Source organism: Ambystoma mexicanum, chromosome 1p (assembly GCF_040938575.1).
Source record: "Ambystoma mexicanum isolate Mex_15411 chromosome 1p, UKY_AmexF1_1, whole genome shotgun sequence".
NCBI lineage: Eukaryota > Metazoa > Chordata > Amphibia > Caudata > Ambystomatidae > Ambystoma > Ambystoma mexicanum.
The window spans coordinates 834,047,150-834,074,301 of NC_090921.1; the positions used below are offsets into that span (position 1 = coordinate 834,047,150).

General features: G+C 46.5%; 1 protein-coding gene across 6 annotated transcripts in view; it reads left to right on the forward strand.

The window, feature by feature from the left end:
* Window positions 1-27,152, forward strand: part of POLR3C (RNA polymerase III subunit C) — a 685,095-nt gene that overhangs the window by 86,802 nt on the left and 571,141 nt on the right. For 4 of the 6 annotated variants that reach the window (XM_069652779.1, XM_069652773.1, XM_069652780.1 and 1 more), the window contains one exon: window positions 18,339-18,472. In XM_069652779.1, the coding sequence (XP_069508880.1) occupies window positions 18,339-18,472 (134 nt within the window). Of the gene's footprint in view, window positions 1-18,216; window positions 18,473-27,152 lie in introns of all 6 variants that reach the window. The other 2 variants (XM_069652781.1, XM_069652787.1) reach the window with 1 other exon arrangement.

A 27,152-nucleotide genomic window follows, 5' to 3' on the forward strand; every position in this document is an offset into this window, starting at 1 on the left:
GTTCCCTTACCTCATTCTCCTTACAATAGTTGGCACCGGAATCCACTAGCATCCCGCTAAAAAGTAGGTTTTGCCATCTCCCAGTTTGTTCAGCAATAATTGGAAGGACCAAGCATGTTGCATATTGCGATCAGGCCATGCGACTCGAGTGATATTGGAGGATTTAACCAAATGTTTTCTTTACTCTAATCCTGTAACGCTTAGTTCAACCTCAAATATAGCCCATGTGAGTTTGAGAACAACGTGTAGTCTCTCTTCAGTGGATTAGACCAGCCCATACATAAATCAGTTCTTATCTCTTCAACAGCTCTTTCACTATCAAGGCTTTATTCTGCACCCTTTCCTCCTTCGATGGTGCAGATTTCAAGCTGTCTACCTTTTCATTCAGTACTTGTTAGGCAGGAATTGATGTAGTAACACTGTGTGAGACTACACAACACTTGTCTACTTGGTATTAGGAAACCCACCTTTTGGTATAGGGCTTTAATACACAAGTTGGTAGTGTGACCGAGCAGCCAGGCCTATCTCAAGAGGGGTAAATGTGAGCTGTAGCAATGACATTCGCAAATACAAGTAGCCAAGTAATACAAAGGATTTCTCTGTGAAACTGCACTGACGGTGCTGTGTGTCACCATACAGAATGTAGATGCCCATGGAGTTTGTCAGACTCCAAAAACAGTGGAAACACATAATCCAAAACAAGTCAAAAGACATGTGAGCGTAAAAAAAGGTTTGACTCCCTCCAGGGTTAAAATTAGAAAGTCCTAAAGTCCGGCAAAAGAGCTGGGGGTCTCTAAGTTTGAAGGGAATTAGCACAGAAATGAGAATTCTCCCTAACAGTATTAACTTGAAATCTTCTATTGTCATTTATCCGTTTGCCCACCCTCTTATCTCACCCATTGTTTGTTTAAGGAGGCTTCCTTGATCTAGGTTAGGTACGTAACACAAGCACAATATCACCCCTCTCAGCCTTCCATCTACCATCAGCATTCCCCCTTCCAGTGCGTTGCTTACTTCAGGTCGTACCAGTTTGATGGTCTTCGATAGAATTACTTGCACTCCTCCCTTTTTTGTGGAACCCGACCCGCAAAATATCTATCCTGTGCAATCTTCCTCTTTTATCTGCTTTGTAGTGCGATTCCTGTAAAAACAATACATCGAGATTGTTTCTTTTGAACTCCCTTTGCAAGGATGCAGCGCTTTATAAAGATGCGCCCAAGATAACACAATAGCCAAAATAATACTCGGTGATGGAGGACTCGGGTGCACATCAAAACCCCGCTTTATTCAAACAATGAATTCTAGCTGGGACAGCATACACGCATCTCTTTCTCATAGCTCTCAACATTTTCAACGATTTCAAGCAAGTGTTGTACCAAAACTACATCAAGTTATGAGTGGGATGGATTCCAAGATGGCCGCCGTAGCTTGAAGACGTGTGTACACCTCTCTCCTCCAATTCAAATTTTGGTGGTTGCCGATAATCTCCATAAAGCAGGACCAATCTATGTACATATCAGCTCTGGAACGAATGCTGCACTGAAATGATGGCATATTTGGGCAAGATATGGAATTCGGTATGACAGGGCATCAGGAACTTAATGTGATCTCTGGAACAGCGGCCTCCAGCGCACCTCGATTATATTGGGTGTGGATCATACTACTCTGCGCCGGCATGATCTCTCCTGTGGATGCTTGAGTGCCGGTCAGGTGTTGGATTCACATGCATACCCCGGAGGAGGCGTGATAACCATTATTGGTGACTCTGGACTTAGCCTCCCTCCTGGTCCCACGGGACAAGCAGATGCCAACGATCACACCATTAGCGCAGGCCCCAACACAGAGCCTCTTTGATGATTCTTTGAGGCAGAACGTACTACCCCTTTGATCACGGACAGTGTGCATGCAGCTGCCCACCCCGGCGAACTAACAGGCAGGTTTTGACATATGCTCCGCGGCTCGCATACAGCTGCAGCCACAGTGTGCGAGGTGAAAAGAAACGTGAGGCGTGCGGCAGTGTAAAGACAAGGGATTGCGCGGGAGAATCATTACGGTGGAGGAACTCTTTGGTTCTTGCTTTCATCTGGGCGTCGGCCCTCATAACATCAGCCTCGCTCTACATTCACCAAGGAAGACTGGACTGAATGGATTGACTGATATGTGGACAATATTAATATCAAGCATATAAGACTAATGGATACCACAGGCTGCACCTCTTCCTACAGCACAGGGAGGAGATTCTGGTAAGACCGATCCCCTGTTTTGCATCTCCATCTGTAGCAACGGCCAATACAGAAGCTAAGGGCCACTAAAATCTGTGCAAGTGAATAAAGCTGCTCGGGCAGGGTTATCTTTGGGATTGACAGACCGGGGAGAGAGGCATATACAGAAAAGGGATTAGTAAACGCACAGGCGTTACCCCCAATTATCACTGCCTTGTGGGTACCTACCAGATATAAAGGACAGCGCTACCTGGCCTAGAAGATGTTGTTTTAATTTAGCAGTATAATGCAGTAGTAAATACACCTTAACAAAATCCTATATTTCGGTAATAGGTTCTTTTCACTGCTTGCTCAAGGGGGAAGGAAAAATGCCAGTTTTGGCGGGGGCAGCCCAGCAAAGGATTGTGGTGTTTCAGTAGCCTTTTTGTTGGTTCAGGAGCAACAAAGGACTTAATATCCAGAGGTGTAGGGGACAACCTAAATCGCATCAGAACAAACTCATGCTGGAGAAGTCTTTAACTTGAAATCAGTATATTGTGTCCGCGGTAGCCAAAACCATACTTTGTCAGTCTAATACATGGACACATTGCTGGAACTTTGGAGGGGAAGTGGAAAATAGTACCCAGCATTCAGTGTGAATGGTGGAGGGGGCGCACTACTAGGGAGACATTCCTTGGCGGAGTGGTGGGGATAAAACGCAGGTGTTCTCTGGTATACTGATGTAGTAGCAGTTTTAATCCCTCCACGTTCATACTTTGGTTGATGCATCGTTCATATGCCGAGGGGAAAGACAAAAACCCATCTTTCGTCGATGCCCATCCCCCCTCACCCTCCCAAGACTCGTAAGGTAAACGGAATCCACTGCAAAGGCTTTGAGGAGCATCAGGGCCTGGGACTCCGCATATAAGTCCAGAAAGACAATCCACCTTGCTTCAAAATATTGTCTCCCCGGAAGAGGATATGGTGACTGCCAAAGAAGACTTCACTGCAACTTTCCAATCGTACCAAGAAAAATGTTCAGCTACCTTCCAAGCACAGTTCACATTTTTCTTGACGGACATAAAGCAATCGCTTTCAGATTTTGGTAAAGACATTGCTACCCTTGGTGAGAGGGTTGAGACGAACAAACAGGCAATACAAGTACTGGCACAAGAATACAAACGGACAGATATTGCATTAGAGGAGTTTGCCAGGGCAACACGAAACCTTGAACTGCAATACAAAGATCTGGAGAACAGGTCCCGTTGTTCAAATATAAGGGTGAGAAATCTTCTGGAAACGGTTATAGACTCTCAGCTAAAAGATGCAATAACCTGGATATTTGCAGACTTGCTTCCGGGTGAAGAGAATCCTCAAGTATCCATTGATCGACTGCATAGGACGGGCCCAAAAAGGAGTGACCCAGGGGCGCGCACCACATATCAACAGACGGAACAGATATTAAGAACGGCTCGAGAACAAAATACAATCACGTATAATGGGATAGAAATTCAGCTCTTTCAAGATTTGTCCCAAATCACTCTCCAGAAAAGGCAAGAAATGCAACCAGTGGTTCGAACACTACGGGAATGGGGGATCAAGTACAGATGGCCAGTCCCATTTGGAATCCTTTTCTCTTTTGAGGGCATACAACGCAGTATCACGTCCTGAGAAGCAGGTATGGCTATGCTGCAAATTGAAGATGATGAAAGATGAGGTGCAGCTGCCTCAGAATCTGCCTGTACATCGCAGCAATCAAAATCATGGGGATGGTTGGTAGTGTTGCGTCGAGCAAGGAGGCAGAAACAGCAGCAAAAGGACTGGAAGAAACAGAGGAAAAGAAAGCGAGCGCAGGAGCGGAAAGCATTATCGACCGGATGTATCAGTAATATCATTGGATTTTTAGGAGGTGATGTGATAGAGAATACTGTAGTTCATTTTAGTATTATCTGTCAAAGTACAGATGGGGATTTTATGATATCCTGCATGTTGTGCTGGGGATTTAGTGGGCACATGGCCGGGGCTGGTTGCTCCGGATTATGTTAGGCACACACCAGGTGACTTTGGGAAGGGTTTGTATGCGACAAGTTGGGTTTAGAGTGGTATAAAAGGGGGTATAGCTGGATGGGCGGGGGAAGGGGGTGAGCCGGTATGGTATCAGTGGAACAGATATGAGAATACATTTGGAATAAGTGGTATTTACGTTATTAATTTCTTTGGCAGTCAAATGGGACAGTTTACATTTTTAGCTTTGAATATTAGGGGTTAGAACACACCAGCGAAGCACAGGAAGCTTGATGCTCTTTTCGGGCTTCACCAACCGAATTTGGTGGCGCTCCAAGAGACATATATACGCCTGTCGGATAAGCACAAACTGCGTCTTTGTCGGTACCCATTGGCGCTACAGGCAAATGCAAAGGTAAAAGCGGCGGGCCTTTGTTGGCATTGAAATCTGGTTCCCAATGCAAAGTGAAGGACGTTATGTATTTATTATTTTGGAAATTGACCCCAGAAAGGTAACAGTGGTGTCGATATATGCTCCAAATACAGGCCAGGAGAGCTTTTGAAAGCTGTTATTATTCTGGTTGAAAAGCTTTGTGAGGGGTACATTATATTACTAGGCGATCTCAATATAGCGTGGGACCCCTTGCAAGACCGGAGTGCGGTTACCTCCGGGGCGCATTCTGCACCTACAAACCTAGTAAAACAAAAGTTTGCTCATTGGGCTTTGGGGGAAAGGAAAGGATATACATTTTACTCGCACCTCCTTCGCTTGTTCTGCCGCATTGATTATGTCTGGGTCTCTAAAACTCTTGTGGGCGGGGTCACGTCTATGATTTGTCATCCAATTGCACTCTCTGATCATGCTCCACTAACTGTACAGATGGACTTGGAAGGAATGATTCAAAGGTTGTAGACGTGGCTATGTCCCTCAGAAGTGGTTCAGGATACAGTGGTTAGGGGGGAAGATTGGGGCAGAGATGGAGGAATTTTTTGACATTAATATGACTCCTGATGTCTCTTTTAATGTGGTGTGGGACACATTTAAGGCCCCAATCCGTGGGAGGCTTATAGTAGATGCGGCAAATAAATGTCGACGAAGGACTGCGCTGGTAGAAACACTGGAAGTCGAATTACTACATATAATGAGGGAAATGGAAACTCGTAAAGACCCGGCAATTTTAAAAGCTTATAGAATAGCAAGAGCCAAATTAAATATATTGATGACCAAAAAAGCAGAGAAATCTCTGTGTGTACCTGCGCTAGTCATATTATGTTAAGACTGTTGGCGAGACAACTATATCAGAAGCTAGCTGCACAGACCATCCTAGAGATAAAACTGCCTGATGGGAGTAATGCTACTGAATCCTCTCAAATTATATCACAATTTCACTCGTTTTATTCACACCTTTACCATACCATAACCAGATTAATGATCCCAGATATTATAACTGCAGACAGTCCTCAGATTTTGCGGCTAGATCGGGATGTCCTGGAAAAGGAAATTACTATTGAAGAATTTATGAATGTTTTAAAATCGCTTCTGCTTAATACATTTCCAGGACCAGATGGGTTTTCTGCTCCTTTTTTTAAGACGTTCTGCAAAGTGCTAGTTCCAAGGTTAACGCAGCTTTATGATTAATTTCTAAGCTCAGGGTGCATTTCCTCCTCTATGGAGGAAGCAAAGATAATACTTTTTCCAAAATCGGTCAAAGATCCCAGCAATTGTAGGTCATATCGACCTATAGCTTTAATAACCTTGATGTTAAAATATACTCAAAAGTACTTGCAAATAGGATGGAAGGCTTGCACCCATCTATGCACCCATCTATTATAGGGGCGGATCAGTCAGGGTTTATTAAAAATTGACAGGCACATAATGTATGGCGATTATGACATATGCTCGAATAAGTGGCAATTAAACGATTCCGGTGATGACGCCGAAAAGGCCTTTGACCGTGTCGAGTGGTCGTTCCTTTTCCAGGTCATGGCTAAAATGGGCTTTGGTCCTCAGTTTATAGCAAGAATTAAAGTTAATTACAATCTCCCGGTGGCACGGTTCTTGATAAATGGACAACTTTCTCCCCCAATCTTTCTTCAGCGTGGCATAAAACAGGGCTGTCCCATATCATCATTGCTGTATGCAATGCAATAGTTCTGGAAGCTTTCTTAGCAAAAATCAGACAAACGCAAGATATTCATGGTATATTCTTTGGGGGGGCAGAATACAAAATCATGGCATATGCTGATTATATGTTGCTAGCAATCTCGGAACCGGCTACATCGCTAATAGGAATAGAACAGGAATTGGAACAATATGGCTTGGTTGCAGGTCTAAAAGTCAATCTAGCCAAATCAGACATTTTTTATTTATCTTTGCCCCCCTCTGCTGTGTCTTCCTTACACACGCAAACCAAGTTTGGATGGGTACAGGGTCATGTTAAGCTCTTGGGTGCCGTAATAACTCTGGAGTTGGATGAACTGTGTGAAGCTAACTTCCCCCTATGTTGAAAGCGATTACAAATTAGTTTGGAAACTGGGCTCCCTTAACGATTTCATGGCTAGGATGGAGGAATGTCATAAAAAAATACTATTCTTCCCAAAATATTGCACTTCTTCCAGGCACTTCCAATCTGAATTCTTGCGGTATTTTTTGAAATTTTTCGTATTTCGAAGCCTAATTCCATGAAGTCAAAGTTGTTGTTGATCTTTGATTCACTATGCACCTTTACTCAAAGCAAAAGTGTACAACATTTGTGGTGCTACAGTTGGCCGCCCTGCTGGATATTGCTCAAAAGTGGAAATCCAAGGGTCTCCGGTGGTTATTGAATGGTTCCATCAGATCTGGAACTTTGTAGCACATATGCAATTCAGGGTGAACAGACTAAGGGCCTGATTCATAGAATCCAGCGCAGAAAAGGCACAAGCGCTGCGCGCCGAGAAGGAGCGTGCGCCAGCCGTGGCGCAAAGAAACAATTGGACGGCACGCATATTCATTAATTTCCCGAGGCATCACTAGCCACCGTGGGTAATAATTAGCAGCGCTCAGATACCTGAGGGTTCGTAGCACTATATAAATGCTAAGCATACAGCCCCACCAGTCAAATCTTGTGAAAGCTTGGTGCGGACGGGGTACACGCTGAGGTTTCACGCGATTTGGCTGGGGTGCAGACGGGGTACGCGCTGAGTCTACATGCGATTTGTTTGGGGTGCGGACAGGGTAATCGTGTGAAAACTCAGTGCGTACCCCGTCAGCACCCCAGACAAATCGCATGGAGACTCGGCGAATAGACCGTCCGCACCCTATTCGCTCCAAAACACACAATACCCGCAGAAATCCACAGGAAGCAGACCCCTCCTGACGGGACACCCACACCCAAGCCCCCATCACCCCAGCCTGCAGGCAGCCCACAACACCTATGACCCCCCATCACCCGAGCCCTCAGGCAGCCCCTACTACATGAGAGCCCACATCACCCCAGCCCCCACTACATGGGACCCCCAGACCCCATCACCCCAGCCTGCAGGCAGCCAACAACACCTGTGACACCCCAGGCCCCATCACCCGAGCCCGCAGGCAGCCCCCACTACATGGGACCCCCATCACCCCAACCCGCAGGCAGCCCCCACTACATGGGACCTCTCAGCCCCCATCACCCCGGCCTGCAGGCAGCCCACAACACCTGTGACACCCCAGCCCGCAGGCATCCCCCACTACATGGGACTCCACCCAGCCCCCATCACCCCAGCCTGCAGGCAGCCCACAGCACCTGTGACACCCCAGCCCCCATCACCCCAGCCTGCAGGCAGCCCACAGCACCAGTGCACCCCAGCCCGCAGGCAGCCCCCACTACATGGGACCCCCAGCCCACATCACCCGTGACGCCACCCTGTAGGCAACTCCCTCCCGACCGGACATCACCTGCATGCTGGATTGTGACGTTGTGACACATGTATACTCCTTCGATGGCATGTTGAGCGCCTTGACTGCCGTGCATTGACACCACCCTGAAGCTCACAGCATACACCTGTGCCACATCCTTCAGTGTGGCAGCTGCTCAAACACAATTTCAGTCTGCAACCATCCTCCAACATACACATCACACAAGTGAATGGTAAACTCAGGCCCTGTAGTCCATGTGACAAACTAATGTGAATACTCACCAATATGTGTCACATGAGCAGACACTACCCAGGCGTGTCACGGCCAGAGCCACAATGAGCTGATATTACCAGAACAGATAACCCAATTAACACATCACTGAACCTTCCATGTGTGAAGGACATGACATCTTATCAAATGACTTGTCAATCACAATGCCCACATAGACAAGTGTAAGAAGCCGCAAAGAGTCCGGGGATGATGAACACAGTGACAACAGAGCTAATAAATTGTAATGTGCTCCTGGTTATGCCCCTGTTCTCACCAGGTGGGTTGACATTCAGTAAGACAAAATGAACAGGGTCAAAGAAACCTAAAGCACGCACTCATGTCTTAGATAAAACAATTTCCACAGTGTTTGCTGGTTATTCAACAGTTTTACTGTACATCACAGCAGGATGATCACTGTTTATACACACAAACAATACAAGTAGTGCAAATCCAAAGTCATTCTCTTGGATCCTTTGATTAAATGACAAGTACATACCCTGGGAACCTGGAAGGATCGCATGGGTAACACATTTCAAAACAAACAATACATAGTGCTTAAATGCAACACAATTAAAACCAGTGTGAGGTGGACACTGAGACTCAGTCATATAGTCAACACGACTGTGTTTCGGCCTTATGGAGCTGAATTTGAAGCTGTTCTTGTATGGGCCTTCATCAGGACAAGATAAGTAATGGTAGGAACTTCTTGTGGGCTCTGTCGGGAGAATAGAACAGAGAGACGTATAAGGAGTGTGTGCCGGAATCTAGGTTTGAACGGTATTTAATTAATTGGGCAATCAATGCATTGTTAGAAAAAAAGTGTCTCCAATGGAGATTTTGCTGCAAAATCTTATTGTGATGTGTTAGTACCATGGTAATTGGTGGCAGACCATCTGGACTATTTCAATGGATCCTTGACTTGCGTAAAGTGCTTATCCAGTGCAAAACAATCCAATCTGTGGGAAAGGAACAGGGCTATTATTAGAGCTGCACTATGTGTAGAGTCAGTGTCCAGTGTTAACACGGACTACTCAAAGTAAAAGTAATAGTAATCTTACCTACTATTGATGAACTGGATCCAAATGAATTATTGGATAATGGTGTGTGGGATACAATAAGTCCAAGAAATTAAATGAGGTGCGTCCTCAGGATCACACCTGCAAGGAGGCATAAAACGCATACAGGTCCCTCCATTAGATGTTTAAAAAGCGGGCACACTCGCGAGTGTGGGGCACAAAATATACAGAAGGAGAGTGAAACCCCAATCCCGGGGGAATATTAATTCGGATGATGTTAGCGTACCATGCCTAATCAGTAGGAAGGAGAATTGAGAGTCTTGTCTAACGCGAGGCGGTAGAGCGCGACTGCAGAGTGCTGGAGCCTCCTGACAATTGTTGGCAAAGTTTGTATATATGCTAATAGCGGTATCCATTTTGAGCCTGTCGACGTGGCAAGTACACGAGCCACGAGTAGCGGCAGTGTAATGTGCCCCTGTGAAGGTCATGTGACGACAATAGACAATTTATGTTGATGTCCAGACAGTGTGATCATATAATTGTCATGTAATAAAAAGACAAATCTTGTGGTCGCGGGTTTGTTTGTTTGTTTGTTTGTTTGTTTGTTTGTTTTATTCACTTTTTATGCGCGCCAGACCCAGGGGTAGCAGGGCGCAGTGGCAAGAAAATGCAAAGCTTACAGGTTACATCAAAGCATAACGTACAATATAAATACAGTTGAAATTGACAAAGTATACAAGTTTGCGAAGGTTAATCCAATTACAGGTTGCAACCAGGCAGATGTACAGTAGAGAGAAGACTGTGTGGTCATGGGGCACATGTAATTACAAGTATAAATGGGAAACAGGTGATACAAAATATACACAGGTTTGAGAGCGGGCAGTAGGGTAGTAGAAGGGGACACGGTCGAGTGAGATCAGCTGAGGTTAGTCAGGTGAGGAGTTGGATGACATTTTATGGATGACATTTTTTCTAAAGCGGAGGTAGGGTACGTCTGCTCTCAGGTCTTGAGGTAGTGAGTTCCAACTCTTTGCCGCCTTTACCTGAAAGCTATTACCACCTATCGTTTGTAGTCTAAAGTTAGGTATGGTCAGGCAGTTGGAGTTGACAGCTCTGGTCGGTCTGGAGGATGTTCACCTATGGAATTTGTCAATCAGGTATTTGGGGGCGGAGTTATTGAGGGCTTTATGGGTCAGGGAAAGCATTTTAAGTGTTATTTTGTTCTCAATGGTCAGCCAGTTGTGACGGCGACTGGCGGCAGAGATGTGGGATCTTTTGTTTATGCCTAGTGCTGCTCTCAGGGCATTGTTTTGTAATATTTGTAGTCTTTGCGTTATAGTTTTATTTGCTCCGGCGTAGAGAGCGTTGCAGTAGTCAATCCTGGATAGTATTAAAGCTCTAGCCAGGATTAGGCAGCTCTTGTTGGATAGGAACGGTTTACCGGCTCTTATTAGTTTGCACGTGTAAGCCGTGGAGGAGGCAAGGGATTTTAGCTGTTTGTCGAGAGATAGGGTGGAGTCAAGATAGAATCCCAGGGTTTTTACGTCCTTGGACACTTGGATGATATTCCCATCTATGTTAAATGAGGAGAATTCCTGACCTAATTTTTTAATATTAGTTTGAGTGCCCAGGATAATCAACTCTGTCTTATCATCGTTCAGACAGAGGCCATGGGTGGCCATCCAGGCCTGCATGATAAGATATACCTTGTTCACCAATTCCGTGTCTTTCGCATGATCCCCAGAAAGCGGGAGGAGGATCTGTGTATCATCTGCATAATTAGTGTAGGTGATACCGAGATGGTCCAGATCATCAAACAAGGGCTTGGTGAAAATGTTATATAGAGTAGGGGAGACACAGGAGCCCTGAGGGACACCGCATAGAATAGGGGTGGGATCAGCTGCTGCCGAGGGGGAGAAGACTCTCATTGATCTTTCACTCAGAAATGACTCAATCCATCTGATGGCTTCCGGGGAGAAGTGGGCCGCGGAGTCCAGGTGACTGCAGAGGACTTTGTGGTCCACCAAATCAAAAGCGGCGGAAAGGTCAAGGAGTAACAGAAGTACTGTTCTTCCTTTGTCTCGAAGTTCGTCAATTTGGGATTTCAAGTCAATAAGGGCGGTTTCAGTTCCATGTAAGGGACGGAAGCCCGATTGTCTCTCACCTAGGAGGTTGTGTGATTCCAGATGTTTTTGAATTTGGTTATAAGCGGCTTTGTCCAGAATTTTGAGAAGAAATGGTACCGTGGTGATGGGGCGGTAGTTAGTAGGGATAAGGGGGTCTAGTGTCTGCTTTTTAAGTAGGGGAAGTACCCATGATTGTTTAAGGTTGGCCGGGATGGTGGCTGAGGTGAAGGAGGCGTTTATCAGTTTGGTGATAAAGGGCGATAATTCTCTGGCAGCGTCTTTTATTAATTGTGCTGGGCAGAGGTCACCTTTACAGTTAGATGGTTTAAGCGACAAGATAATTTTTTCTACTTCCATGGTGGTCAGTTTGGTGAAGTGGAAGGAGTCACTATGCGCCAGTAGATTATTGGTCTTGGGCATTTTTGGTGAGTCCTGAATTTTCAGTACTTCTTTTTTTTGCTGGATTTTATTTTGGAGAGTAATAATTTTGTGGGAGAGGGCTTGCTGGATGTCCGTGCACCAAGATTTGTCCTTGGTACAGGGGTCTGGTGTGGCGATCGGGGACTCAAGTTCCTTTAAAATAGAAAAGAGCTCTTTCATGCTGGAGTTAGAGTTGGCAATACGGTCATCATATGAGTTACGTTTTGCCTGGCAAACTTCTTTTTTGTAAGCTGATGAGAGAGAGGTAAGTTTGGCTTTATTGTCGACTGAGGGGCAGAGCCTCCACGTGGTTTCACTTTTTCTTTTCAAGATGCGCAAGTCTCTCAATTGTGGAGTAAACCATTTGTTTAGGTGGGCTTTAGGTTTGCTTGGTCTGAGTTTGAGAGGTGCCAGTTTATCTAGTGTGGCGAGCATGATATTATTGAATTCTTGTACTAAGGTGCTGGGGCATAGATTAGCTGATAATGCATTGAGGGTCGGTAGTATAGCTGGGATTACTTTATCTGCCGTGATACATTTTTTATTTCTGGTTAAGCAAGGCGGTGCTATTGGGAGGATAGGAGGGTTGGGTCTAGACGTGGCTAGGTTAAAGGACACTAGAGAATGGTCTGTCCAAGGTAGGGGTCTTATGGATAGGATAGTGGCTGAGCAGTTGCAGTCAGCTATCCAGTCTAGCGTTCTTCCCTTCAGATGCGTAGGCCTGTCAACTCTTTGAGATAGGCCTAGAGCGTGAATAGTGTTGGCTACCGCTGTAGCATTGGTATCCATGGTATCAAGGAAACCTAAGTTAAAATCCCCGAGGAGGATTATTTGGGAGTGAGGTTTGAGGTTGTACGTGAGCAAGTTGTGGAGATCCTCATCAAAGGTGCCTAAAGGGCCTGGTGGTCTATATAAAAGGTGGATGGTGAGAGTTTGATTATTATTTATCTGGAGTTTAGCAGATAAAGTCTCACAGGATTGGAACGATTGAGTAGGTACTAGTCTGAGTGAGAGGCCTGTTTTGGAGATTATGGCAATTCCGCCGCCTCTAGCACCTTCTCTGTCATTTCTGATTATCGTGTAGCCATCTGGGATGGCTAGCATGAGCGAAGGTCCTGCTGCATTATGTAGCCAGGTCTCTGTAATAGCGAGAAAGTCAAGGTTGCCTTCTGAAATTAGATCGGCAATGTCTAGGGCATGTGCGACAAGCGATCTCACGTTCAGGAGTGCTCCAACGATAGATGGGGTATTGGAGATCTCTGTGGCTTGGGGGGAAGGAGCGGTAGGAGTATCAGCTGTAGTGAGTACATTGTTCTGAGTAGGGCGAGTATTACGGTTAGGTGGAGGCGGTAGTCTGACATAGCGGGGTTTACAGATCTGCTGGAGGTTAGTTTTGATATTGGTAGGGGGAAGAGATCTACGGGGAGGTTCATGCAGTTTGGTTAGCCTGGCGCGGAGTCTAAGGTTTCTACTAAGTGTGTCGCATGGGCGTGATACAGAGGTAGGTGTCTCAAGGGATCCGAGGCTAGGATATAGGTATTGGCCTGGAGAGATGCAGGTTTGATGTATTACCGATGTCAGAGGAGGCAAGGTGTTAGGTAGGCTAACATCTAGCATAATGAATAGATGTAGGATAGTCCTCAGTAGGACTGTGTAGATGGCTGGTAGATACATGGTTGTAAAGGGAGGACTATCTCAGATGTGATGTCATTGGTGGGTAGTGGGAACAGTTGGTAACAGGTATAAGGCACAATGTATGCTAAGGGTATTAACATATAGAAGCGGTCTGGTGATAAGAACCACCTAGGTAATAGGTGTTGATGTGATATATGTAGTCAATGGCTCAGTAGCAATGATTCTACTATATCGTTGGTGCTAAGAGGTACAAAGCAACAATCCCAACTGTAGTGGTCTAATAGCGACCATAGGGCACAGCACAACTGTGGTGGTCTAATAGCGACCATAGGGCACAACACAACTGTGGTGGTCTAATAGCGACCATAGGGCACAACACACTGTAGTGGTCTAGTAGCGACCATAGGGCACAACACACTGTAGTGGTCTAATAGCGACCATAGGGCACAACACACTGTAGTGGTCTAAAGGCGACCATAGGGCACAACACAACTGTAGTGGTCTAATAGCGACCATAGGGCACAACACACTGTAGTGGTCTAATAGCGACCATAGGGCACAACACAACTGTGGTGGTCTAATAGCGACCCTAGGGCACAACACACTGTGGTGGTCTAATAGCGACCATAGGGCACAACACACTGTAGTGGTCTAATAGCGACCATAGGGCACATCACACTGTAGTGGTCTAATGGCGACCATAGGGCACAACACAACTGTAGTGGTCTAATAGCGACCATAGGGCACAACACAACTGTGGTGGTCTAATAGCGACCCTAGGGCACAACACACTGTGGTGGTCTAATAGCGACCATAGGGCACAACACACTGTAGTGGTCTAATAGCGACCATAGGGCACATCACACTGTAGTGGTCTAATGGCGACCATAGGGCACATCACACTGTAGTGGTCTAATGGCGACCATAGGGCACAACACAACTGTAGTGGTCTAATAGCGACCATAGGGCACAGCACACTGTAGTGGTCTAATAGCGACCATAGGGCACAACACACTGTAGTGGTCTAATAGCGACCATAGGGCACAACACACTGTAGTGGTCTAATAGCGACCAAGAGGCATGACCGAATTAAATGCAAGTATGGACGCAGGTAACCCTGGGCAAATCAGATCAAACACAGATATTAGATGCAAATCAGGGCACAGGCAGCACTGGCTAGGTGAAGCAATGTGGAGCACAAAGAGGTTAAATGCAGTTGTAGACACATAGTACAAATGGGTATATCTGTATCGAGCATAGTGGACTGAATGCAAGTGTTGCGTGAAGTCCTTGCAGACGAGAGGATTCAGGGAGGCCGTGCATGATATGCTAAGCACTGCCAGACAGATATTAAAGTCAATACGTTCTTTCGGTGAGGGTGGTTGTGACTGACCAAGGGACACCAATGATGTGGGTACTTTAATGCTGGGGGCAGTGTTACCTTAGTTCCAGGAAAGTTCGTTGCCGGGCACCGTTAGTTAGTTAGTCATGACGAGACCAGGAGCGTCGTGGCGACCAGCATCAAAACGGACATGGAGACATCGCCGGGCGCCGATTGCGCTCGGTCAGCTCAGTCAGAGCCTGAAGCCTTTCTTCCTCGCCTTACTTCCGCGATCCGGCTTCCGCCTGCCGGCGAATCGCGTTCGGTTAAGGGGAGGCAAGGTAGCCAATCAGGATACGGCTAGAGGCCTGGTGGGGACAGGCAGCGGAGGGGACACGGCAACTCGAGGGCGGCGGCCATCTTAGAAAGAGTAGCGCCCCTTGGGTGCATATAGTAGATAATGGTATCAGATGGCCTGATAAGCCCACGCTCTATGTAGGAGCGTTGTAATGGAGGGAGGCTGCAAGATGCGTCGTGTGCATTCCGCGCACAAAATAGGATTCGAAATTAGGTGGGACACCGAGGGGCTTGGGGGCAGCTGATCATGAGCCCCAAGCTTACCTTAGATCCTGTGTGGGTCGGTGGGGTGCTGCTCCTGCAGAGCACCCGCGCGTTGGAGAGCTCCTGCTCCCGGAATGCAGGAAGGCTAGTGGTAGGGTTGCCATGGCAATGGGCAACGAGCAATGTAGACACTGCAAAAGTCCCCGGAAACAACAAGTCCTCTCTGAAATAGCTCTGTGAGCGGTATCATTATGGTCGGAACTGACGATCCCCAGAGATGCAATCAGTAGGCACCCATGGAACTACTAGACAGTTCCAGCGTGTGGTGACTGGGTGTGTCACGAGCGCCGAGATCGGCTGCACATGCACACCCGAGTTGGCAAGATACGGTTGGTATAAACAGAACTACCACCAAACCGTTATCTGTATGTGTTAGTCCGTATGGATTAGAAGAGCTGCATGACTCACTGCAGTGTGTATGTCTACTGCATTGGCCCGTGGTGTACAATGTGGGGAGCCTCGGTGTTTACTCTGAAATGTTTACTCCGAAAGGTGACATGTGTCCATTCTCTCTGTGATCGCAAAAGTCACCATGTTTACAATGAGGAAACCATCGTTCATGCCACCCTACAATGGTGTTACACATATCTTTGGATTAGTCAAGTATTCTTAAGGCTATCACAGTACCTGGAATAAAAAACAGTCCTAAGTATTGGTTATTTGGCTAAAGAAGGCCCCTACACTTAATGCACGAGTGTGTAGGTTCCTTATCACTCACTGAGGGTGTAGATTCCTACTGCAGACATAGACAATGATAGTGTTAAGCACGCCAACAATACAATTTCTAACAATTTTTAACAAACTTGTGGCATCATTACACATGATTAATAGAATCATTACTTTATATATTATACATATCGTAAACACTGTTCATGTGATACGTTTGTGCCGAATACCAACTATAGTTCAGCTGACCCACTTTGTGTAGGTGAAGCAGGGAAAATGTAGAGATAGCAAGTTAAGGCTTGAGCTGTATTAGAGAAAAGGTTTCCATTCAACTGATATGTTCAGTCCCTCTTTGACACTATTTAGCTTGTGTACCCACTTGTGTTCCAATTCGGTTAATGCTTTGTCAATATCGCCACCTCTTCGTCTCGTGGATAATTGCTGAAGTACAAACCACTTAAGTTCTGTGTTGGTGTGTTGCTTACGGTTATAGTGGTCTACTAACGGTTTGTCATCCACTTTGTTTTTAATGCACGAACAGTGTTCTGAGATCCTGGTTTTAACCAACCTCATTGTTTTGCCGACATAGAGCAGTCCACAGGGGCATTCGATGATGTAAATTACTTGTTTACTATTGCAGTTTGTGTGGTCTTGCAACTCCCATTTGATAGTCTTGTATTCAAACACCTTTTTCGTCTCGGTGAAATTGCAGGTTAGGCAATACCCACATTTGAAGTATCCTTGCACTGGGGGAAGATTCCACAATGTATTGGTAGGTCTGGTTGGTTCCAAAAACGTGTGGATCAGTGATTCTTTAAGGTTACGGTTTTTCTTAAATGCGAAGAAAGGTTTTTTGTTGAGACTGCCAGATTTTTTATTAAATGCCAGTATTTCTTGAATGTTTTTTTATCAAGTTACTCAGAGGGCTATCGGTGGTAACGCAGTCCAGTCGATCCAAGTCAGTCTTGGGTTTCATGGTGAGACATATTTCTCTTGTGGTGTTTGCTGCTCTTTTCTTAGCGTTCTTAATCGCCCTTTGGGGATAACCTCTGGTAGTAAGCCGGCTCTGTAAGTCCTGTGCATATGTCTGGAATTATTCTGTGTCCTTACAGTTTTTCCTAATTCGCAAAAACTGTCCGTATGGCAGATTGTATTTTAAGCCATCTGGGTGGTAGCTGTCAAAGTGAAGCAAGCTGTTTCTATCGGTAGGTTTAGGATAGAGCTTGGTTTTTAGTTTGTGTCCCGATCAATAAATGTGGAGGTCTAGGAAATCAATGCAATGGTAATCCCATTTGATGGTGAAATTGATGTGTTCATTGCATTGGTTCAACCACTGATGAAAGAGCAATAAACTTCTTGAGTGCCCTTCCAGATCAATAGAACGTTGGCTATTTAGCGCTTCCAAGTCATTATGTGATCCCTATACGAGTTCTGTATGAAGGTGATGTTATCCATCTTATATTTAGCCATACAGAGGTTGGCAACGTCGGGGGCAAAAGGTGCCCCCATGCTGACCCCTTTGGTTTGCTTGTAGAGTTGATTTTGAAAAAGGAACACCTTCTTGGACATGGCGAGTCTCATGCATTCTATGATAAAGTTTGTTGGAGTACTGATGTTGTTTTCTCTTTGGTCGAGGAAAACTCTCAGGGCCTCTAGTCCTTGTAGTTGCGGTATCGAGGTATAAAGCGTCTCCACATTCATTGTGGCTAGGATATAGTCATCATGTGTGGTAATGGGGTCTAGTATATTAATGGTACCTGTAGTGTCTTTCAGAAATGAGGCCATCTGGCTGACAAAAGGTTTTAGGAAAAATTCTGAGGAGGCCGTTCCAGATTGATGAACAGTCCCTTGCTTGCTTTTAAATGTAGTTCCTATCTTTTTGTATTATTTTATTGAAGTAATAGTTGTTTCTTCTAGGATTGAAACCATAAACTCAATTTTTTTTAAAATGACAATCCTCTGAATTTGTATTGCGAAACTATCAAAAAACATGTATCAATTAATACTTGTTAAATGTATAATGTTATACTGATCTGATGTATCTATGCTTGATTAGGTCAAGAAGGCACTGTGTGTTCTTATTCAGCACAACTTGGCCAATTTCCAGCTTAATAAGCGTGGTTTTGTGGAGTATGGTGCCCACTGCAACCACGTTCTGCGTATCCTCCGTTATCCCAGATATATATACACTGCGAAAACACTGTATGGGGACACTGGCGAGTTGGTTGTCGAGGAATTGCTTCTGAATGGCAAGATGACCATGAGCACCGCTGTGAAGAAGGTGGCAGACCGGCTGACGGAAACCTTGGAAGGTGAGCAAAAATCTGAGAAATAAAAGTAATGTAAACAATGCATGCACTCACTGGTATCAGCAGTACTCTTCCAGCTTGATTCATTGGCCATTCCAAACGAGCTAAGCCTGACTAGAGTAACCCAGTGGCAGGATTATGTTGCATTCCTTTCTATAGACTCACCATCTGTGTAAAGTAATTCTTGTCTTCCAGTGCCTTCCCAAATCCCGGGGATAACTCATCCTACTCTTTCAGTGAACAAGGCATAAATTAGTTTTCAAAAATTGATTAGCAGAGTTTGCTATTTGATTAGCAATTTTGTACTGATATTATTAGTGTAACCAGAGGTCATTTGTACGCAAGACATGAAGTGAGCAACAATGCAGCAGTTTTGCCTACCACTGAAATAAGACATTATTGAGATGAGTTGGACCTTGAAAATTCTTTAAACATCAACTAAACCCAAAGGTCGAGTACCTTAGTTTACCTATTCAACCTAAGAGAAATGCCCATAGTAACGGAGGACAACGCATTTAAAATAGTATCTCTGTAAAATGGTGCATGTCACTACAAACCCACTTCACGTCTGGCATACTGCTGCCACCCAGTGGCCAGCCATGCACAGTGAAACCTTTATTTGACATTTACTGCAAACAAAGTAAATGTTAAATAAAAGTTTCAAAACATCTCTTGTAAATGCTACCCCCATCATAAAATCTACTTGACTGTTCGAGTGTGTGAAAAGACTGCTAGCCATAGGCAAGTGTCTGTAAAATGTAAAAGGTTAGCTGCATGAATGGACACAAATAAATATGTATGATAAAAAAGCCTCTGAAAACAATTTGGCCCGCTTTCTCCTGCAGGTGGTAATATATAATACAATTCTAAAGCAAACTGCAGTGTTTGGTATTGCAGTAGATCTGTGGATGTACAGACTTGATTGAACTATGGATCACTACTTTGCGTAAGCATTTAGTTTGCTTTGTGTATTAATTATGTAAGAGGAAAGAAAGAGGCTGAGTAGATTGTGTAGCAGGCAGAGAAGTGGCCAAACTAGGTGGAATATTGTAGTTTGTGGTAATCTCACTTTCAGGGTACCTGATATAAAGCAACAGGGTGATAATATAGAATCTCAAGTGTTCCATGTGATAATATCCCTGCAAAAATGTCACCTGGCAGAAACGTCACCAAATAATTGCTGTTTTTTTGCACGGATATTATCAAATCGAACATGCGTGGGACACCCCAGGTCCCCTTACCAGATATATATGGTCACCATACATATAATGTCGCCACAACCTTTTCCCAGCGACATTATATATGGCGACCATATATATGGGGATAATATTACTGGATACCATCTCAAGTATGGGTTGAGTACCAGTTGCAAGTTAAACCCTGCAGGTAACATAACTAGGTTTGCCATCAAAAGCATTTCATCATGTGATCATGTACATTTTCAAAAGTTCACTAGTCAATATGATGCATCTTCCCCAACAAAATTAAATATAGTTGGCACTATGAAATTCAGATACTCCCCTTATCTGTAGGACTGAGTGTATCAGCCACTTTTACTCCCTAAAAATAGACAAATACTCCCAAAAAATAAAAACGGAGACTAAAACTAATAGGAAAAGACACATAGGAGACCGTTCCCTGCTTTCATCCACACAGCTGAATATGTTTAGACTATTAGAAAACGTAGTGCCACATGTAGAAACTTCAATTTCTGATCTAATTGGCCTGGTCTGAAGAGGTAAAACTATCTTTTTACTGTGCAGGAATACTTTGTGCAAAGAAATATTCATTTCAAAACATTTCTATTTTACAGTTAGAACCTATTTTTCCTCCCTTCTAAAATACTCCCATTGTGGATGAGACTTACATGTTTACTCCCTAAATAATAATTTTACTCCTAACCTTAAAAGAAAATAGGGAATAAAATATTCTCTCTTCAAAATAATCTGAAGCACTGGATGCACTAACCTAAACTTTACTGTAATTCATGGAGATGAGGCAGTGTTTACAGTATCAATACTGTAATTATGCATTATGTAACAACTTACATTTTAGGAATGGAATTGCATGACTGTCTTTTTAAAAGATATAAAGGTGACGCATACTGGTCTTTGCCAGACAGGATATAGAAAGCGTAATACAATTATCATCCCAATTACTTCTGGTTTGCAATTATCTGAAATTCTTGCTTAGCCCTCCTACATGGTACAACGTCCTTTCGTCGCGGGATGTTTTTTCGCTGGATTTTTTACAGTGTATTTTTTTTCGGAAAAACACATCGAATTTTTTAGAAAATGGGGGGCTTAGGAGGTGAACCCCCCACCCCCTTAAAAATAATTAGAAAAAATTTGATGGGTTTATTTGAAAAATAATTTGCGGTAAAAAACACAGCGAAAAAACATCCCGCAACAAAATGACATGGAACCTCCTACACATGCCTTTGCACTTAAGAGTGGAGGAGATGATTACTGCTGCACTTTCCCTCCATTGGCACTTGAAGTGAACAGTGAAATCGGGGTCAAGAGAGCAACGAGGTCAGGAGAGGAATGCAGGGTGAGCTGTGCTTTCATTGAATTGAGGGCAACTTAAATAGCTAACTTTGCTACATAAGTGTTCATTTCATTACCAAACCTACAGAATTTCATAGCAAATTGCTATGCGACACTGCTTATTTTATGCCTTGCTGAATCAAGGTTTCTAGTGCTGCTACTGTTCATAGCGTTGCTTGTACTACTGCTACTAGCATTACACAAAAATACATTTCGAGGGGATTGGGTCCTCTGACGTATTCCATATCTATGACAGTAATCACCACAGCTGTGCTGCTTCGGAAAATCTTTCAGCTCCTGCGTCGATGACGTTGACACGCTGTCCTCGAGGACCTCCTCTGACGGCCGACGTCACCAGATGTTATAAGTAGGACGCACGACGCCCGTAGCCTCAGTTCTGTTTTTTCCACGAACGTGTTCGCTTCGAGATCTCGGTACACCTCGACTCTTTGGAGTTTCTGTTCTTTCGGTTCTTCGAACCTGTTCGTTTTTGTGAATTATTCTCGGGATGTCTTCCTCTTCTTCCACCCCGCGTCCGGGCTTCAAGAAGTGTGTAGAATGCGGGTCCAAGAAAGATGACGGTGACGGATTCGCACGATGCCTGCCTTTGGTGCCTCGGGGAGGCCCACGACACGGATGAGTGTGTCGACTGCCAGTCGCTTACGTATAAGGCCTTGCGGGAACGTAAGAAGAAGCTGTCGGTCGGTAAGGTGTCCAAGCCCCGGAAGGTGAGGTCCACTGGGCTTTCGATGGACGATTCGAGGGGCGACTCTCCGCATCGTAGTCGTAAGTCTAGGGGGTCTCGGTCCCGGAGTGGGTCCCGCCACTCCTCTGCCTCTTTGAGGCACTCCCGGAAGCACCGTCATCGGTCGCCTTCCCCGTCCTCGTCCAAGCACTCCGCCCATCGACGGGTTTCTTACCTCACCAAGCGTTCCTCTCCGGAGAAACGGGCTTCCTTCGGGAAGAAAATGTTGGCGATTCTTGAGTCGCAGGGCTCCGGTCCGTCCACGCCTCCGAGAGGGGTCGGTCGTGTCCGTACTGGAGACACCGCTCGTATGCCTTCAGGCTCGGGTGGTTGGCACGGTTCATGGGAGAGGTCCCGCTCGGACAAGGGGAACCGTTCCAGTCATGCCCGTTCCAGGTCCCGGTCCTCGACCCGCGTGCACCTGTGAAGTCTTCGAAGAAGACACCGACGCCTGTGGCGCCTAGGTCGACGGACTCTCTCGAGGCCCCGCCTCTGAGGAAGTCATCACGTCATCGACGCGTTGGCTGTCGAGAGACATGCTCGGGCTCTGGCCTTGAGGACTGTGTCGATGCCATCGATGCTGTCGGCGCCACGCTCGACATCGACGCCGATTCTGTCGACGCTCTCGACGCCTTTCGAGGCTTTGGTGTCGGAGGTTCCCCGTAGCACGGTGGATCCTCCGAGGAAGGCTGTGGCCATGGTTGAACATGGCTTACTCCCTTATTCAAGGGCCACTTTCCAGCTTATGGATTATATTTCAGAGGTGGAAGAGGGTTCTGAAGAGGGGTTGGTTCCTTATACGGTACCAGATGAGATTCTTTCTGGTCATAGCCAGTTTGAGGACCTGCGTCAATCATTGCATGACGCCAGTGGTCTGGACACCTCTGCAGAGGTGGAGTTCTGTAGGCCTGAGCCTGGCAACCATGCTGAATCATCGACCGGCATCTTATGTCAAGGGTCACAGACTACTTGGGGTGGTCGGTGCCCCCGTTTGTGTTTGTTCAGGATGACCTTACGGATATCCTCGATCAGGGTCCACCCACTGACCCGGTTCTGCCATTTCACATTGCTCTGCAAAGTAGGGTGGCGGCGGCTTGGACTGCTCCGGAGAGTCTCCCGGCTGTGGGCAAGTCTTTGCCGCGAAAATACCGCCCAGCCAGTAGTGACCCCTGCTACTTGACCACGCAACCCACTCCGGAGAGTTTGGTGGTGCAGGCGGCTACAGCCCCAGCTAAGCAGGCATTGTATCCTACCAACCCTCCTGATAGGGACGACAAATGTTTTGATGGCTGGCCGAAGAAAGTGTTTTCTACAGGGGGTATGGCGCTTCAGGCTGCCAACTCCGTATGTGTCTTGTCTCGTTTCACGCACACTCTGTGGAACTGTATCTCCTTAGCGGCTGAACATATTCCCAAAGGGGACGAACAGGATGGTTTTCTTGCTATTATTGAGGATGGCAAGGACGCCATGCGTGAGTCCATTTAGTCGGGTTTAGACATGGCAGACTGTGTCAGACGGTCCATGGCGGCAAGCACCGTGATACGCAGGTTTGCGTGGTTGAGGAATTCAGGGTTTGCTCCTGATGTGCAAGCCAGGCTACTCAACATGCCCTTTGATGGTGAACATCTTTTTGGCAGCAAGGCTGACGAGAGCCTTGAGAGGTTGCAGACCTCCAAAGCTGCAGCGAAATCGTTGGGAGCTGCAGTACGCCAACCTCCGCCTTTTCGTCCTAAGGGACAGCAATGGAGTGGATGTTCCTTTCGTTATTACTCATCCTTTGGTAAAGCGAGAGGAGCTGCAACTCAAAGGGGCAACCGTAGGAGTGCCAGAGGTGGAAAACAGGGTACTCGAGGTGCCAAGGCTGCGCAAGCTGTTGCCTCAGGCAACGCCACAGCCGCTACCACTCAGTCATGAGGCCCATGCTTCACCGGTTGGGGGAAGGCTGGCACAGCATCTTGTAGAATGCCGTTCCATTACTTCAGATGTGTGGGTTCTGGAGATTATAGCCCACGGCTACTGTCTTCCTTTCCGGCAGAGGCCTCACGACAATCCACCAGGGAATCTCTTTGAAGAGTCCGGATCCGCTCCTTGCTCAGGAAATTCAAGCCCTGCTGGAGAAAGGCGCCATAGAACTGGTGCCTGTAGCAGAGAGGAACAAGGGATGGTATTCCCCTTATTTTTTTATTTCAAAGAAAGACAGGGGATTGAGACCCATCATGGACCTGCGTGGTTTGAACAAACTCCTCAGGAAGGACAAGTTCAAGATGGTAACTCTTTCTCAAGTCCTCCAGGCCCTTCAACTTCAGGACTGGTTGGTGTCTCTCGACCTCAAGGACGCTTATTTTCATGTGCCGATCCATCCCAAGCACAAGAAGTACCTGATGTTCGCGGTTGACGACTCGCACTTTCAGTTTCGGGTCCTACGATTCGGATTGACCTCCGCCCCAAGGGTTTTCACCAAGCTCATGGAGGTGGTGGCAGCGTATCTTAGGCAAGGGGGGATTCACGTCTACCCCTACCAGGACGACTGGTTGATCGGGGCGAGCTCTCCCGAGCAAGTCCTGGATCATCTGTCCGTCACCTGCCGCTCCCTCCACAGGCTGGGCTTCTCCCTCAATTTAAAGAAGTCCCACTTGACGCCAACACAGCGGCTCAAGTACATCGGAGCAGTGCTAGACACATCCCTGGGGCAGTGTTTTCCACCCCTGATGAGGGCTCTTCACATTCAGCAGATGGTACACAAGTTTCGACATGTCCAGAGTCTCCCAGCATTCAAATTCTTGAGGCTGCTCGGTCTCATGGCATCCTGCATTCTTCTGGTACCAGAGGCTCGACTGTGGATGAGATCTTTGCAGTGGGCCCTCAAGATGCAGTGGTCACAGTCCTCCGGCAGGATGTCGGAACCCGTTCAGGTGCCGCCCTCGGTCGCCCAGGACCTTCTGTGGTGGGCCGACGAAGGCAATCTGATGAGGGGGGGCTCCATTTTCGCAACCTTGGCCGGAGGTGACGATCGTGACGGACGCGCCTCACGGGATGGGGATCTCATGCCAACAAGCTGACAGTCAGCAGTCGTTGGTCTCCGTCGGAGTCCAGACTCCATATCAATCTGTTGGAGCTGAGGGCCGTCAGGCTTCCCCTGAAGGCTTTTCTGCCGACTGTGCGAGGAAAGAATGTCCTGATCCTGACGGACAACACAGTGGCCATGCACTACCTGAACAAAAAGGGGTGGGCAGGGTCACTTCCTCTGTGCAGGGAGGCGATGCAGCTCTGGTTCTGGGCCATCCAGCAGGAAATTTCGATCTCGGCAGTTCATCTGGCCGGAGATGAAAACGTGACGGCGGACGCTCTGAGCAGGCAGAGCGTGATCTCTCACGAGTGGGAGCTGGCTCAGGAGATTCTCCTGGAGATCTTCGCCCTTTGGGGGACCCCTCAAGTGGATCTCTTCGCCTCCAGTGTCAACCGGAAGTGCGAAAGGTTCTGCTCGCGGGAATTTCCTCCAAGAGGAGCCTTAGGAGACGCGTTTGTGGTGGAGTGGTCGTTCCCACTGCTGTACGCGTTTCCTCCAGTCCCCGTCATCCCGCAAGTGCTGCGGAGGTTACGGAAGTTTGGTTCCCAGATGATCTTCCCTCCCGAGAAGATCTGCTCTCACGGGGGGGGGGTCAGGTTCTCCATCCAGAGGTCAGATCCCTCAACCTTCACGCTTGGCTTCTGAAAGGTTGAGGTATAAGGATTGGGACCTCCCTGAAGACGTGATGGAGGTGTTGCTTTCGGCCAGAAGGCCAGCAACAAAATCCCTGTACCGTTGCCGGTGGAGAAAGTTCTGCAACTGGTGCAGGGTTAAGAATGTGGATCCTTTTTCATGTGACATTCCTATGGTTCTATCGTTTTTGCTTTCTTTGGCCCACAGGGGCCTGCAAGTGGGTACCATCAAAGGTTACCTGGCGGTGCTGTCTATATTTAAGCGCTCATCTGAGGAGTGTTCTTATTTTAAAATCCCTTTAATTTCTCAGTTTTTGAAAGGGCTCACTCATGTTTTCCCTCTGTCACCTTTCCAGGTGCCAAGTTGGGATCTGAACCTTGTTCTCAAGTTTCTAATGGGTACTCCATTTGAGCCTTTGCATTCTTGTCCTTTGAGACCATTAACCCTTAAAACTGTGTTTTTAGTTGCAGTCACTTCTGCTCGCTGAGTGAGTGAGTTACAGCCACTTTCAGTTAAGCCACCCTTCACTGTGTTTCATAAGGACAGGGTTGTCCTTAGAGTTCATCCTTCCTTTCTTCCGAAGGTGGTGTCGGAATTCCATTTAAGCCAGAAAGTTATTCTTCCGGCATTTTATCCTCCTCCACATCCTGGTAAGTAAGAGGAGAGGCTCCATTGGCTGGATCCTAGGAGAGCTTTAAGTTTCTACATTTCGCGCATGTCCCGGGTCAGAGTGGACGATCAACTCTTTATTGGTTACGCCGGAAAGTGTTTGGGTCAAGCTGTCACGAAGCAGACTTTGTCTCGATGGATAATCTTGGCAATTTCTGAGTGTTACCGCTTGGCGGGTAAGGACCCTCCGGTTGGCTTACGGGCCCATTCCACTAGGGTTATGGCTGCTTCTACTGCCCTGCAGAGGGGTTTTCCTATTCGTAACATCTGTGATGCAGCCACCTGGGCTTCGGTACATACTTTTGTACGTCACTACTCCCTCGATTCTATCCGTGGGCAGGATCTGGCCTTTGGCAAGGCGGTCCTTTACTCTGCAATTTGATTGGGCATTCTAAATTTGTATATTCTAATTTCTTTTCCCACCTCCTTACGTTGTTACTGCTTTGGGAGTCTGTCCTAGATATGGAATACGTTGGACGACCCAATCCCCTCGAAGAACAAGTTAATCTCTTACCTGGTAACTTTCTTTCGATGGGATGGTCCGACGACGTATTCCATATCGCTCCCTCCCTGCCTTCCCAGCAACAGAATTTCTTATGCGATTGCAGCTTACGTTTCCGCAAGGCTTTCTGTGGTCATACTGGCAGATGATTGGTGCCACACGTTCTGGGGAAAAAACTACAGCTGAGGCTACGGGCGTCGTGCATCCTACTTATAACATCTGGTGACGTCGGCCGTCGGAGGAGGTCCTCGAGGACGGCGTGTCGACATCATCGACGCAGGATGCAAAAGCCGAAAGATTTTCCAAAGCAGCAAAGCTGTGGTGATTACTGTCATAGATCTAGAATACGTCGTTGGACCATCCCATCAAAAGAAATTTACCAGGTAAGAGAGTAACTTGTTCTTCTACATCAGGAACGTTCGCATGGAGGGATTTCTCTGTAGTATTTTTACAATATTAGTTTATTCACAGTACAGAAGGAAGAGGAGCCACAATTTGTATCCAAGATTGCAACAATT